General features: G+C 33.6%; 1 protein-coding gene across 5 annotated transcripts in view; it reads left to right on the top strand.

Moving 5' to 3' along the window:
* The window catches only part of Arid4b (AT-rich interaction domain 4B), a 140,892-nt gene that overhangs the window by 72,249 nt on the left and 53,596 nt on the right, over positions 1-15,047 (top strand). For all 5 annotated transcript variants that reach the window (XM_013356408.4, XM_040278636.2, XM_005320363.5 and 2 more), the window contains exons 7-8: positions 3,472-3,563; positions 11,146-11,284. In XM_013356408.4, the coding sequence (XP_013211862.2) occupies positions 3,472-3,563; positions 11,146-11,284 (231 nt within the window). The remainder of the gene's footprint in view (positions 1-3,471; positions 3,564-11,145; positions 11,285-15,047) is intronic.

Below are 15,047 nucleotides of genomic sequence, written 5' to 3'. Positions count from 1 at the left end.
AATATGTGGGCCTTGAAGTTTTAAAATCAGGAGAATTTTAAGTCATAATAAGACAGATGTAGATTGAAATATTATGAACAAGTACCTGAGTATCCTTTATACCTTCGGGGAGGATCTGTTTTACCTTGTATGTTTATGCAGCTGTATACTATATGTTTTGTGAGAGGAAAATTAGTACACTGGTATGATTCCTTAAATCCTTCAGCATGCCAGGAGCTGCTGTGCTAAGGATTCAGTGTGAACCATGTAGACATGGAATTTATACTTAGATAACATCTTTTGGAGGGGGAAAACATTCATTAATCAAATAATTTTAAAATTTGAGTATATTAAGCCCTGTAGAGAGATGGTCAGGAATGTACACAGGGAATTTAATTTGCCATCTATATATACTCCTTTCCCTTTGATATATATTTTTGGTACCCGGATTGAACTTAAGGGTACTCAACTACTAAGCTACATCCCCCAGCCCTCTTTTGTATTTTATTTAGAGACAGGGTCTCATGAGTTGCTAAGTGCCTCTCCGTTGCTAAAGCTGGCTTTGAACTCAAGATCCTCCTGTTCCAGCCTCCTGAACCGCTGGCATTACAGGCATGTGCCAGTGTGCCCGGCTGCCTTTGATATATTTGATACTAAAAATGCTTTAGCTTTTTGAACAGTTATTTGGAATAGTATCAGTATCATTTTTGCCTTGGGAAGGATGTTATACTATACCAACAGTATTTTGGTTAATTAATGCCATTAATATACTGTGTACTTCACAACAAAATCATAAATTTGAGATTTTCATGATGAGAACAAAAGTACCTCAGTCATTTCAAATTCCCACTCTGAAATTGCTGGTCCAGTCATAATCAGCTCATTGAGCATGTTAACTGCTGCTTAAAAATCAGGGTATTTCTACAGAGCATTCATACTTTTGTTTATTATCTGAAAGCAGATTTTTTATCTGCTTTGCTCTCTGTGCATTTACTACATGCAATTAAAAACTCTATCAAGAAGATTAGATAAAATTCTAGTCCCCTATTTTCTGCATCCCATTTTAGGGAAATAGACATTTCCTTCTAGGCATGTGGGATTTTCTGTGTGCCTTTAATATCGCTTCCAAGAGTCTCTGGTGTTTACTCTTTAGATATGACACAAAGCAGATGCTATCTTTCCACCAGTCTCTTTTGTCCCTTGACTAAAGATACTACTCCTTTTTTGGTCGTGGATTGAGGCTATGACAGAGATATTGCTATTTACTGTTTATAATTCTTCATTACATACCAGAGAAAGATTGTAGTTTCTTAATTGAAAATTACTGTAGTGGAATTGGTGGCACATGCCTGCCTATACTCAGCAACTTTGACATCTAATGTCAGAGGATTGCAAGTTTGAGGACAGCCTAGGCAACATGGACCCTGTCTCAAAATAAAAAATAAAAAGGGCTGAGGAGGTAACTCTGTCCTAAGTGCCCATGGGTTCAGTCCCTAGTACTGGAAAAATTTTAAAAAGGAAAATTACTGTATGTAATTTCTAAACTCTTCAGAAATTTTCCTCCCTGTGAAAAGTGAAATGACAAACAGATTCTTAAAGTAGAAATCACAACACATAATAAAAATCTCTTCTTTCAAGAAAGCAGCCTTAGTTTTTGTGGAGGGGGAGAAGCATTTAATCCAGCTCTCAGCTTGGCAGAAAGTGAGTCCAGAGAATTTTTTTTCCTTATTTACCTAATGGAGTACTTCCAAATTTTCACTCTTTAGGAGTATAATTAGTAGTTAAAAAGTAACTTCTAAGGACTTTCTGTTTGGCAGATATTGTGTTTGGGATGGCTTTGGTCTCTAAACAATACTTTTCAAATACCTGTTTCATTTGTATAGAGTATTACAAATAGCTCCTCTATGCTCTACCAACCTTAACAGCTGTTATTTACTTCCAGTTTCTCCCCGTGTATATCTTGGTGGTATAATTAGAATGGAACTAGTCCATAATCTCTATCAGCCTTTGTACAAACTGAATTTGAAAGATGAGGGGTTTTTTTTGCCCTATAAAAATTAACAATTTTGCCTTAACTTGAGGGAATCAGTCTTTTTGTAATTCTTTATGACTGGTACCTTTTTCTTATATACCATATTCTTTGTTGTTGGATGAATATCTAGATATCTTAAACACATTTACATATATTTTAATGGATCATACACAGAAGATTATTAATATGCTTTCCCTTTCACAATTCAGTTCATCATTATTTTCATTAATGTTACCTCAATTTAAAAAATGGAAGTCGAAAATTTCTTTTTAAATTTAGCATTGTTTGTTTAGATGCCTGACATTTAAATCAGAGTCGATGGATATCTTTTCTTATTCTATACTCTCTTGATTGTAACTTTAAGAAGTCCATAGTTCCTCACCCTTATGTCCATCCTGACCGTTTTCCCAGGAATCCTTTGTTTTCTTGGTGCTCATAAAATTATCTCCAATAGCAAAGGACACTGAAGGAAAACTAGCCATGGAAATCTCAAAAAGAGTTTTTTGAGAGAAAAATAGTAGAGACAGTAGGCATATTGTCAAAGTTGATATTGAGAGACTCAAGTTTAATATCTTTGAATTGATAGCATTTTATGTCAAATCCTTTCAGGAAGTAAAGGCCAGGCAAATTGTAAGAAAAATTTTTTGAGATATCTAATATTGAGAAAGTTAGGGCAAAAACAAACAAACAAACAAACAACAAGAAAAACTAATTTTTTTCTTCCCCTCCTTCTGTCTTCAACCATCAGTCTTTTACTGGAAATCATTACTTTTGGAAGGGGGTGAGGGACTTTGGTTGATGTGAACTATGCACTTGATAATAAGAAAGAAATGTTCATTTATTGGTTGACATTTTCATATGAAGTATCATGATATTAGCTGCTGCAGATTAAAGAGGAAAGGAAAATAAATTTAGAAAAACTTATGTTTTAATTTTCTTTAAAATACTTATATTTTCCAAATAATCATACAGCTTCTCTGAAGTCCATTTCAAAGCAGTTGGTGCTTATCTCGAACTGTATTTGTGTTACTTGTTAATCATTTTATGAATTATAATCCCATATGTACAAGGGAAAATTTGAGCTACTGTACACACCCACCTAAGAGTTTGATGGGTATTTTACTTCTCGCATCCATATTCCCTGAGTTATTTTTTAACTTTTTCTTGTATTTTAATCATTCTGAGATGCCTGTCAACCTTTTAATAGGTAATGAGTCATCTAGACAGAAGAGCCAATTTTTGTTTTCATTTTTTTTCCTCATTAATGGTCTCATTCATCTTTATTCTAATATCTTTGAAACTAGAATTTTCTATCTTTAGGAAAGTTGTGTTTTAGGTTTTAGCCTTCCTTGGGGAATAATTTAGTCTCGAAATCTGAGCATAATCTTAAACTGATTTGGTTTAAAAAGAAAGCACTTGCAAAGTAATAACTTGTGATGGGTTTATGTTCTTACCCACAGACATTAGACCAGCTCCCACTCACCAACCCTGAGCATTTTGGCACTCCAGTCATAGGAAAGAAAACAAATAGAGGAAGAAGATCTAATCATATGTAAGTCCATTTTCATAACTGTAGTTGAACCTGAATTCATTTCTCCTAATATTGTTTTAATAGTTCTTATTTTTAAATTGTAATTTGCAGAATGCTAATGAGATCAAATAGTAATTTTAGATCTAGTATTGCTTTCAAACTGCTCAGCATGGGTAATTGAGCTTCTCTATGCTCTACCAATCTTAACAGCTATTATTTACTTCCAGTTTCTCCCTGTGTATATCTTGGTGGTATATTCAGAATGGAACTAGTCCATAATCTGTATCAGCCTTTTTTTTTTTTTTTAATCTCTAGTCCCTCCTTCCAAGTCACTGTCTTGCTCATTTTTTAATTCTCAACAGAAGTGCTACTTGCTTTATGTAAACCATTTTGTGTCTCCCAATTTTTTCTTGAAACCAGACATGCCACATATTGTTGGAGTATCTATTAAAAATAAGTATTGAGTTAATTATTAAAAACCTTCAGTGTAAGTGAATGCTTTCATTCACTATGTTGAGTCAGAAATTAATTCTAATTGTGTCTGAGCATTGGAGATAGTTGGGTAGGCGCTCTCTCTAATTATTTAATTTCAGCCTTACAGCAACTCTTTAAGATAGGTTATCCTTATTAAAATTAAGAAAATAAATCTAAGAGAAATGAAATATCTGATCCAAGGAGAGGAAGAACCAGGCCTTGAACTCACCCTTACTCCATAAGCCCTTTCCTGTTCAACTAAGGGACTCTTTTTTTAGAGTACTTCAGTTACTGATCAAATTATGTGTAATAATAAATAAAAGTTCATTTGAGGGAGTAAATTAGAAGACGAGTTATTGCATTGAAAAGATACTTAATGTTACTCATTTTCCTACCATGTCTGTGATTAGTTACCACGTGAATAATTTCTCTGACTAGTGACTTAGATTACTGGTTATTTGACTATTTTTAGGATACCCAGGTTGTAAATGTTAACTTATTTATATGTATGACATTTAAAAATTGAGACAGAAAAATAAATTAAAAATATATAATAGCATTATTAGTATGAAAGACCTCTGTCATGAATATTAGGTGTAACTGTGATGTAATAATGCTTCCAGTTTTTCCAGAGGGCTATTAGGTTGCCATAATGTATTCACTGAAGCACTTCGTTTTTGATATCTTTGGATGTCTCTTTGAAAATTAATGACTTTAATTATGAATTAAGATCTTATATATCACTGATCATTATAGTCTTCCTCTAATTCTCTACTCAACTTTTTTTTGTAGACTTGATGTTTCTTTCTTTTTTAAAAAATATTTTTTAGTTGTAGTAAGACACAATATCTTTATTTATTTATTTTTATGTGGTGCTGAGGATGGAACCCAGGGCCTTGCACATGTTAGGTGAGCTTTCTACCGCTCAACCATAATCCCAGCCCCTTACTCAACTTTTAATTATGATTTATGATGTCAGAGCAGTGAGGTTCATGAAATTTAAAATTATTTTTTTATTGATGGATTTCTGATTATCTAGCCCAGTGTGGAACCAGATGGCTTGGGCTTGAGTTCTAACTCTCCCACTTTTTTGCTATGTGATGTTTAACAGGTTACTGAATCTTTTCATGTCTCAATTCTTGCCTATAAAAATTGAGATATTAGTATTACTTATTTTTTAGAGTTGTTATGGAAATTGAATTAATATCATGAGTTTGTTAATATAGTAAGTACAAATAGAGAATCCCTTATCCAAAATGCTTGGGACTGGAGATGTTTCAGATTTCAGAGTTTTTCAGAGTTTAGATTATTTGTGTAGACTGTACTGGTTAAACATCCAAAATTCAAAATGCTCTCATTTCAGACCATTTTAGATTTGGCATGGTCACCCTGAAGTAGGTAAATACCATCATCATGTTATTTATATGAAGAAAAAAATTCATGAAGAATTGGTAGTGTATCATCTGAACTCATTATATATGAAAATATGTGTATATGCATGTATATAAAAATACTTCTTACTAGTATTTACATCTAATAGTCAAGTATTGGTTTTTGCTGCATTATCTGCACTTTTAAAAAAATATATATTTTTTTAGATGTAGTTGGACATAGTATCTTTATTTTTACATGTGCCTCACATGTGCTAGGTGGGTACTCTTTCCACTGAGGTATAGCCCCAGCCCTAGCATTATCTGAACTTTTAACAGCATTCACATATATTTTAGGAAAAATAGTTTTTTATAAATATCAATTTTTTCCATTTTGAAAAAAATTGTACGTGCTGTTTATAGCATACTTTAAATTTTAAATAGATATATTATGGAGTATCATTTAGACTGATGTACAAAAATGATTAAAAATTAGAATCTATTAAAAAGTCTGTTAGGTAGGTGCTATGGAACAAGTTGATCTTTGCTTTTTAAAGACTCCAGCAAACATTCTAAGTTGGGGGTTTTTCTATTAAGAATCTCTGTGTTTAATGAGAGATTTGCCTTGGGATTGTACTGTACACACACCAAGTATGAAGACAGATAAAAGATTGAGAATTGCTTTTCTAGGGGATGAATCCCATTTTGATCTGTGATCTTGTTTTACTTGCTGATTCTTCCCCTTTACTAGTGAGGTTGGTCATTCTCAATGCTGAGGGACCTGAACATGTTGTGCTTGCTTAGTGTTTGGAACCCTGTTGTGTAAGCATCATGAACAAGTACCACAGTTTGAATTACCCATATCCTTCAATCTAATTCCTCAAACCTCATTCTTCTGTCTCTTCCAACTCATTCTCTACAACAAAGTCTTAGACCTGGATCTCAAGACTGCTCATCTGACCTTCATTTCTATTTTTAATACTCTACTAAAAAACATCTTCATTGTGGTTCTCTGATTGCTGTTTAAATGTATTTTTGTACAAAGATAAATAAGGTTGTCTCTTCACAGGATTCCATTGTTGTAATAATCTATCACTACCTTTGTTTTCTTTTAGCAGCTACACCAGTTAATGTGCCCCCTGTTATTCCAGAATTATTTTTGACATATTTCATTTAATCGGCTTTCATTTATGTTCTACCTTTAATTCTAACAAGTTCAACTATTTTCTTTTTAACAATGATCATCTTCTGTCATTAATTTTTTAAATTAATTAATTGATCTTTTTAATTAGCATGTATGTACCCATTGTGGCAGACATAATTTTGTAATGCCTCCCTTTCTCAGTTTTTTCCGATAATTTGGCTAAAGAATATGTGCATTTGCAATAGTAGGAAAGCAGTCTACTTGCTGTTTTCTCCTTCAGAAGTAATGATTCTTGCTAACAAGGAATTATTTATGAGTAAATGTTTTACCCAGTGACAGTGCTAAGATTAACCTGACGAACTAATGATTTAACTTAGTATTTACAGATCTACAGATCTTACCACATTTTTTATTGATACATAATTCACACACCATAAACTTCACCCTTTTGAAGTATACGGTTAGTGATTGTTAGTATATTCATGGAATCACACGGTTGACACCACTGTTTAATTCCAGTAGTGTTTTTACTCCTTTATTTTGAAATGAGAATTGGATTCTAGTTTCCTTCATAACTCTTCTTTCTTTCTTATGTTTGGCAGTGTTGGGGATTGAACCCAGGGCCTCACACATGCTAGGCAAATGTTGTACTTGAGCTGCATTCCCAACTCTAGTTTCCTTCTTAATACAAGTTGAGAAGAAAATTGGAGCACTTTTCTTTTTTTCTTATGTTTTTTAAATTTGTTCAAACTCTTTTAAGTGTATAAGTCCATATATTCCATATTTCTCAATATCTAAGACCTGATATATGTTGTCAGTTTTCATGGTACTATATAGGCTTTTAATATACAACACCCAAAGTATGAAATGGATATTGACTAGACTGAAATAATAAAGGATCATTGAATTTGGAATAGCATTTCAAAGACTGATCCTCTGAAATTCCTAGCCCAGTTTTTCATTTGCATCTTACCATTTGCCTTTCTTTGGCCTACATCTTATCTGAAGTTCTTCTTTCTAGATTTAAAACTTATTTAATAGTGATAATCACCTTTGAGTATTTATTATAGTATTATGGTAAATATGAAATACTTTGTTTCCAGTGGCATCAGATTTTATTTCATAGAGGCAGGGCATTATTTTTTAAATATTTTTTTTAGTTGTAGATGGACACAATATCTTGGTTTGTTTATTTTTATGGGGTGCTAGTGATCGAACCCAGTGCTTCACAGGTGTGAGGCAAGCGCTGAACCACTGAGCTATAGCCCCAGCCCAGGGCATTATTTTTTTGTGACTCTATTAATAAATGCTTTGCCACTGAAGAAAAAACAATGTCGGAGGTGAACAGAGACCAAGTAGGCTCTTTAATTGCTCTGTCTCCTCCACCTCACCTTGCCATACGTCTATAGTGTAGTGCTGGGCCCGGAACCCACATGATGGGCAAGTGCTCTACCGATGAACCAAAACCCTATTCATTCATTCATACACACACACACACACACACACACACATACATACATACACACAAACACATTTTTTAAAAAATATTTTTAGTTTTAGATGGACACAATACCTTTACTTTATGTATATGTGGTCCTGAGGATCAAACCCAGTGCCTCACATGTGCCAGGCAAGCACTCTGCCGCTAAGCTACAACCCCAGCTCTCTTCATATATATATATATATTTTTAAATTTTTTTAGTTTTCGGCGGACACAACATCTTTGTATGTGGTGCTGAGGATCGAACCCGGGCCGCACGCATGCCAAGCAAGTGTGCTACCGCTTGAGCCACATCCCCAGCCCCTCTTCATATATTTTTGATGCTCATTTATTTTAGTTCATCAGTTTATTGAGTACTTGCCTTCATTAACAATTTCCTGGCTAAGTTCCTTTAAAAGGACATAAGAAAGGAGCTATGGGCATAATTGTATTATTTACACTGACTGTATATATTTTTTGATTTAAGAATAAAGTCAGAATTACCATAGTAGAAAGAAGGAAATCTTTTTATTTGTTTCATCAAATATTTATTGCTATGTCAAACACTTGAAATACTTCAGATTGTTTCAGTGGAAAAAATAAACAATTATTTAAAAAATTCTCTGCCTTTAAACCTTATATTTTCTTAATGGAGGAGTTGGACAATATGTAAATTATACAGTAGTAGAGCAGGGTAAAGGGAGATGGAAGGGGTGAGCAGGTTGAAAACTTGAAGAAGATGGGCAAGGCAGCCTTACTGAGGGGACATTTTAGACTCAGATGGGTGTTTATCAGTTTTGAGGGGAGGATCAAAAAGAGATGAGAATAAGGTAAGAGAGGCTGGAGGAAAAAATGAGATTAGGATTTTTTTCTTTTTTTAAATTTATTTTTTAGTTTGTAGTTGGACACAGTACCTTTATTTATTTTATTTATTTTTACGTGGTGCTGAGGATCGAACCCAGGGTCTCCCAAGTATGAGGCGAGCGCTCCACCGCTGAGCCACAACCTCCAGCTGAGGACTTTTTTTTTAAGATGAGAAAAATGACAATAAATTGATGGAAATAATAGCATATTGATGTTACTGAATCTAGTAGAGGCGGAAAAAATGGATACCAGAGAGTGGAGGATTCATGGTGGGAGGAAATGTTGAGGGAAGGATAAGGATGAGGTTGATCTAGACCAACAAAGGTTGTTTCTATTTTTGTATAACTTTGGGATGTGAAGTCTTCATACTTGTTAAGTCTGAAAAGTCAGAATTTTGATAGAGAAATTTACTTCCCCAATAAAGCTCAATTTTCTATATTTTACAGATTTTCATAAGTATGTTTTATATGGTGATGGGATTTTCTAGCATGCTAATGATATAAAGGGCATATACAAACCTTAGTATGAGAGTTGAGTGACTACTTTTGAATAGCGATATTGATGGTGTTAAGTTTGGTTGTGCTTTATATTTATTAGAGGGTGGAGAGATTAAAAGTCATTGCCCTTCAGAATGTCTTTTACTGAAGGAGAAATCAGACTTTGGAAGTCTGTAATCATTATAGTCCAAGTTGTGTGCCCATATGTATAGTCTCATGCTCTGGTAATAAACAGGCTTGTTGAGTTTTTTGGTTTCTTTCTACCTGCTTTCTAAGTGGGCATTAATCTCAAGTGCTATTTGAAATACAGGACTTTACTTGATAGCCGACTTGGCTTTGTTATTTACTTGGCTGATTGTTAGAGTCAAATTTTGTTATTCCCATGTCACTCAGATTATTATAATTTTTTTGCTTTGTTTACATTCATATTGAAATGTATACATTTAAAGAGATGTTGTAACAGATATCAAAGATAATTTCAGAATATACTGGACTTGTCCCAATCAACCAAATAGATGAATCACTTTAAAATTTGGTGTTGTTTTTGGTGCAATGGATGAAGTGAAGGGCTTTAGCATGCTAAACAGGTATTCTGCCATTCAAGTACATCCCAAACCCCAATTATGTTTGAAGTTTTAAAGTAGCAAATCTGTTAGCAAGTTTATTGACAACAAAAAAAGTAAACTATCTTAGATGTTTTCATCCTTGTATATATTCAGTGCTAGACATTATTCTGTGTTATAAAAGAGCATATTTTATATTTTATGTATATTCTTTACATAAAGAACATATTTTCATGTAGTCAAAATTTCTTAGTGTCCTTTCTTATTCTGGGCATTTTGAGCAGTCAGAAATCTTTTTGTTAGCAGTGATTGTGAACTTTCTTGCCACCAGATATAAGGTAGAATTATCTTTTTGTTTTACAATTTTGTTCTGTTTTTCTTTTTGAAATTCGCTTTTTACTTTATTTACCTCAAATATTGATAACATAGCATCTGGTTTTAGGTCCTTCCTTTTTCTTCTGTCAGTTAACAGCTTTCTAATTTACTAGCCCAATATTTTATGTTACTATATACATCTTTAAAACATAATACAAAAGAACCATATAGAGTTTATGAATTCCTATTTTTTGTTTGATACTAAGGATAGCAGTGGTGATCTCTTACCAGATTGCCTCCTCTCCCCATTCTAATCTCTACTTAATAAAGATCTGCAGGTCCTTTCTTAAATTTAGCTTTATACTGGGAATGTAATATGACTTTCTCCCTAACTCCTAAAATCTGAGATTGAGATCTAATATATACATTTATTTTCATTTTTTGTAGTTATAGGTGGACAGAATGCCTTTTAAAAATTTGTTTATTTATATGTGGTGCTAAGGATCTAACCTAGTGCCTCACATGTGCTAGGCAAGCGCTCTTCCAATGAGTTACAGATCCAGCCTGGGATCTAATATATTTTAGTGTAGTATTGAGATATTTAATAGAGACCTTCAAATTTGGGGGGATTTGAGCACCGGTTATTCTGATCTGTTGTTCCCCCTTAATCTTTTAAAATAGTAGTAAATAAATTTGAAAGAGATTTAGGAATTTGATGTGCTTTTCTTTGAAGATAACTCTGTTACTCTTTAGAAAGTTCAGAAACTTTAAAATTTAAATTTGCCATTTTGTAGGTGTTAAGAAATCTGATAAAAGGTCTGAAACGCCTATATTCATCATTGGCATGTTTATTCTTTCTAAAGATAAATGGAAATATCTTATTTTTTTTCCTTTAGACCAGAGGAAGAGTCTTCATCATCCTCCAGTGATGAAGATGAGGATGATAGGAAACAAATTGATGAACTACTAGGCAAAGTTGTATGTGTAGATTACGTTAGTTTGGATAAAAAGAAAGCACTGTGGTTTCCAGCATTGGTGAGTAGTTTCAACATTAAAGAATTTAATTTTCAAGTATGTAATTTATGAGGAAAAGAATGGATTTTCTTACTGGTGTTTGTCATAGATGCACAATGAAATGTTTCTAACATTAAGTTCACACAAAGATTACTTTCAAAATTGTTTTTAAGTTCAGTGATTTCTTGATGACATCTAAGAAAATAAAAATTTGATGATCTTAGAAGTAGGTATATGACAATTGCTTATATTGCTCTATTTTAGGTAGAAAATTAATAATGCAAACTTGTAAAACTCCAAATCTACCATGAAGTATAGACTGAAAAAGAAAAAACACTTTCTTGGTTGACATCCCCCAAGTAGGTATTTTCCCCATACCTACTGGACCAGGGCATTTGCTTGGATCTTAATCTTGCCTTTTTGGTACTTCATGCATAATCACAACTTCAGTGACATATTACCCAGTCTCTGATTTTCTTTATAGTGAATTCTCTTATCTACCTACTCTTTCATGTTTCCTCTCAAATTACAGTTCTGTAGGTTGACTATGTAGAATTTTCTATTTTCATTATCTTTCTGAAATTCTGAGGAGATAGTGCTTCATCATCAGGAGTATCCTGATTATTTGTTTCTAGTTCCATGCAGCTCAGCAGCAATGGCAGATGACAGAAAGTCTTTTGAACTTCATTTCATTGGTGTTGCTAACCACTAGCCTCTGTAGCAAGTTGGAGGGGTTCTGTATAAGAGTTTTTGCTTTGTTTTGTTTTTCAGCAGTACTGACGATAGAACCCAGGATCTCTTGTCTGAGAGGCATGCACTTTGTCATTGAACTACTTCCCCAACCTCAGATAATTTTTCTTTGACTTTTAGAAAGAAAACACATATCCACATATCTTTCAAAGACTAGCTTAGGTTGGCTTTCAACTAATCTTGTGGTGGACAGCATCATAATTTTGTAGTTCTTAAGGCAGACACAGACTTTACTAATAGTCTTGCTATACTTTAATGAAGATTTAACTCTTGTGACAGTAATACATTTTTTTCATATAATTGGATAAGTGATAAAAAGGTGTTTTTTGGGGGGTCATGCTGGGGATTGAACCCCAGGACCTTGTGCACGCGAGGCAAACACTCTGCCAATTGAGCTATATCCCCAGTCGAGTTATTAAAAGTTTTAAATTTCAAACAGGAGAATGAAGTGAATAATCAGTATCTCTTCAGAATTATCTTGAACTCTTAAAATTTGATGTGTCTAAATTTATGACCTCTGATGAGTTTGTCTGAAGACCATTGGTTCATTTGTGTCCAACACTGGTAAACACATCTTTTACAGAGGTATCCCCCACACACTTCTTATTAATAGACCTTTTGCCTGAAGACCTATTGACTAAATTAAGGGTACATTGCAGATAACATTCTCACCTCTAACAACTACTTTGTTTTCAGATATCAAGAGACAGAATGGGTCAAAAATTATTCACTGAACACTGTTTTATGTTTTACTGTCCTACTAACAGTAATTAAACAAATTCCCTTAGAATGCATTTTTCTTCTGCTAAAGTCATTTAGTGAAGTTTATATGTATTCATGGGATTCTTTAAAGCATATTTGTTAAATGTGGCACTTTTTATGTTAAGCATTGTTTAAAATGTTTTATAGGGTTTGACCCATTGAATGAAGTAAAAATTTTTTGTTATTGTGTTTAATTAATTTTTTAAATTATCGGTTGAGAATCCACTAACCATTATTGTCATCTTGTTTTCCTTTACACTGAATACCACTTGCAGAAACTTGGAGATAGGATTAAAATACATTATTCAGTGTTTAATGTGCATTTGTATGAAAATGTATGTCCATCATATGTATAAACTTTTATACATTTGCAGTTTTATTTATTTATTTTTATGTGGTGCTGGGAATTGAACCCAGTGCCTCACCCATGCGAGGCAAGTGCTGTACAACTGAGCCACCACCCAGCCCCTTATATTTGCAATTTTAATGAACTATACTTAACCCTAGCCTCATTATTATTTCTCAAATTAAATACAGTAAATTTTGGAGTAGAAACATCTTTCTTATGTACTATGTACTGTTGTCTACAAGTGATGACTATAATCCTTTTCAGTTTATACATTTTGTAGTCTTTATTCCAGTGCTTAGTTCAGTGTTTGACACAAAATAAAGTACCAAATCAATGTGAGTTTTTATAAAGAAAAATAACAAAGATGATTCTTTGGTTTGATAAATATAAATACTTTCTGATGCCTTTATCCTCCAAATATCCATCCATCCATTCAACGTTTATTGGGTGCCTATTATGTACAAGGATTGTGCTAATAAGCCTTCACAGGTACTCTGAGGATCAGTATTATTATTTCCCTCATTTGGAGATTAGGAAACTGTGAATATTAACCAGAAGAGTTAAGGTCATACTTTGGATGAATAAGTAAACTGAAAATTTAAATCCCAATGTATGTGACCATTTTCTTTGTTTTTATATATGAGGGATATTGAACCCTGGGGCACCTAAACCCTAAGCCACATCTCCAGTCCTTTTTTATATTTTATTTTGAGATATGGTCTCACTAAGTTGCTTACGGCCTGACTACATTGCTGAGGCTGGCTTTGAACTTGCAGTCTTCCCTGCTTCAGCCTGCTGGAGTTGCTGGGATTACAGGTGTGCACTATCTTGCCCAGCCATTTCTTTGTTGTTAATGTGGTAAAATTCTTTGTATGAATTCCTTTTGAAAATATGTTTTAAAAACTGTTCTGTGTATCTTTTTCTCAACGATAAGTAGTTGTACATGTGTTTTTATTAAGATTGTATTTAGCCATCTTTTAAGAGGAGGAAGTCTTAGCTTATTCTCCTTTTCAGTTTTCTTTATCAAGTGCTCTCCTCATCAACTTTTAATGTTTGTAATTCAGAGTATGTCAGTATTTCCTTTAGGGTGATAGTATTCTGTTTTTATAGCTTCACCCCTAAGATAAAACAAAGAAGTGTCTTAGGGACCAAGAAAATAACGAACAGGATAAAATATAGATTTGGGTTCTGTAACAAAGCGAGTATGAACTCACTTACCTACACACCACTGTCAGCACTGGCCAGAGATGATCATTTGTATAGATTGCATAACCTCAAGAAAAAAATGGGTGACTTTGGTTCACAGGCCCTATGTTGTAAAACTTAGGGCTTTTGACTTCCAGATTTCTATCTTAGAATCCAGATTTGGGCTGAACTACAGACTTGTGTATTTTCCTGTTCATTATCTTCATTCGGATATCATTTAGCTGCCTCAGAACTTAAGCCCCAAATTTACCTCTTTGTTCCTTGTTTTCCTTTCTTGAGAATGCAGTGTCATTTGCATGAGATAGAAAAACCTAGTGTCCTCTTCTATTCACCTTTTACTTCTCTAATTCTATGGTTTTTCTCATTCATTTAATTTTCTATTGTTGCCACTTTCTATTCAAGCCACTGTCTCTTGCCCAGGTGATTTCAAGAGCAAAATATTTAAGTTCTTGTCTCTTTCTTGTCTGGTATAACAGCCAAAGTGAATTTCTAAAAGGCAAATTTATGTTGGCAAAATCTTGAATTAGCCTTTCTAAAGATCTTAGATTTTATCCTAATAATTATGCGATCAACAAGGCTTTGGAAACGTTGGATCTCTATTTTAGTCGTGGCGCAGCTCTGCCTCTTTTCTCTATTCTGCTGAGAACTTTGCCTACAACTTCATCCCCCTTTCAGCCATGCTTCTGTTTTTAACACCATCCTGTACCAAAAAACCGG

This window comes from Ictidomys tridecemlineatus, chromosome 10 (genome assembly GCF_052094955.1).
Source record: "Ictidomys tridecemlineatus isolate mIctTri1 chromosome 10, mIctTri1.hap1, whole genome shotgun sequence".
NCBI classification, from domain to species: domain Eukaryota; kingdom Metazoa; phylum Chordata; class Mammalia; order Rodentia; family Sciuridae; genus Ictidomys; species Ictidomys tridecemlineatus.
Note: the sequence above shows the minus strand (reverse complement) of the source record. Positions and strands in the feature narration are given on the sequence as shown.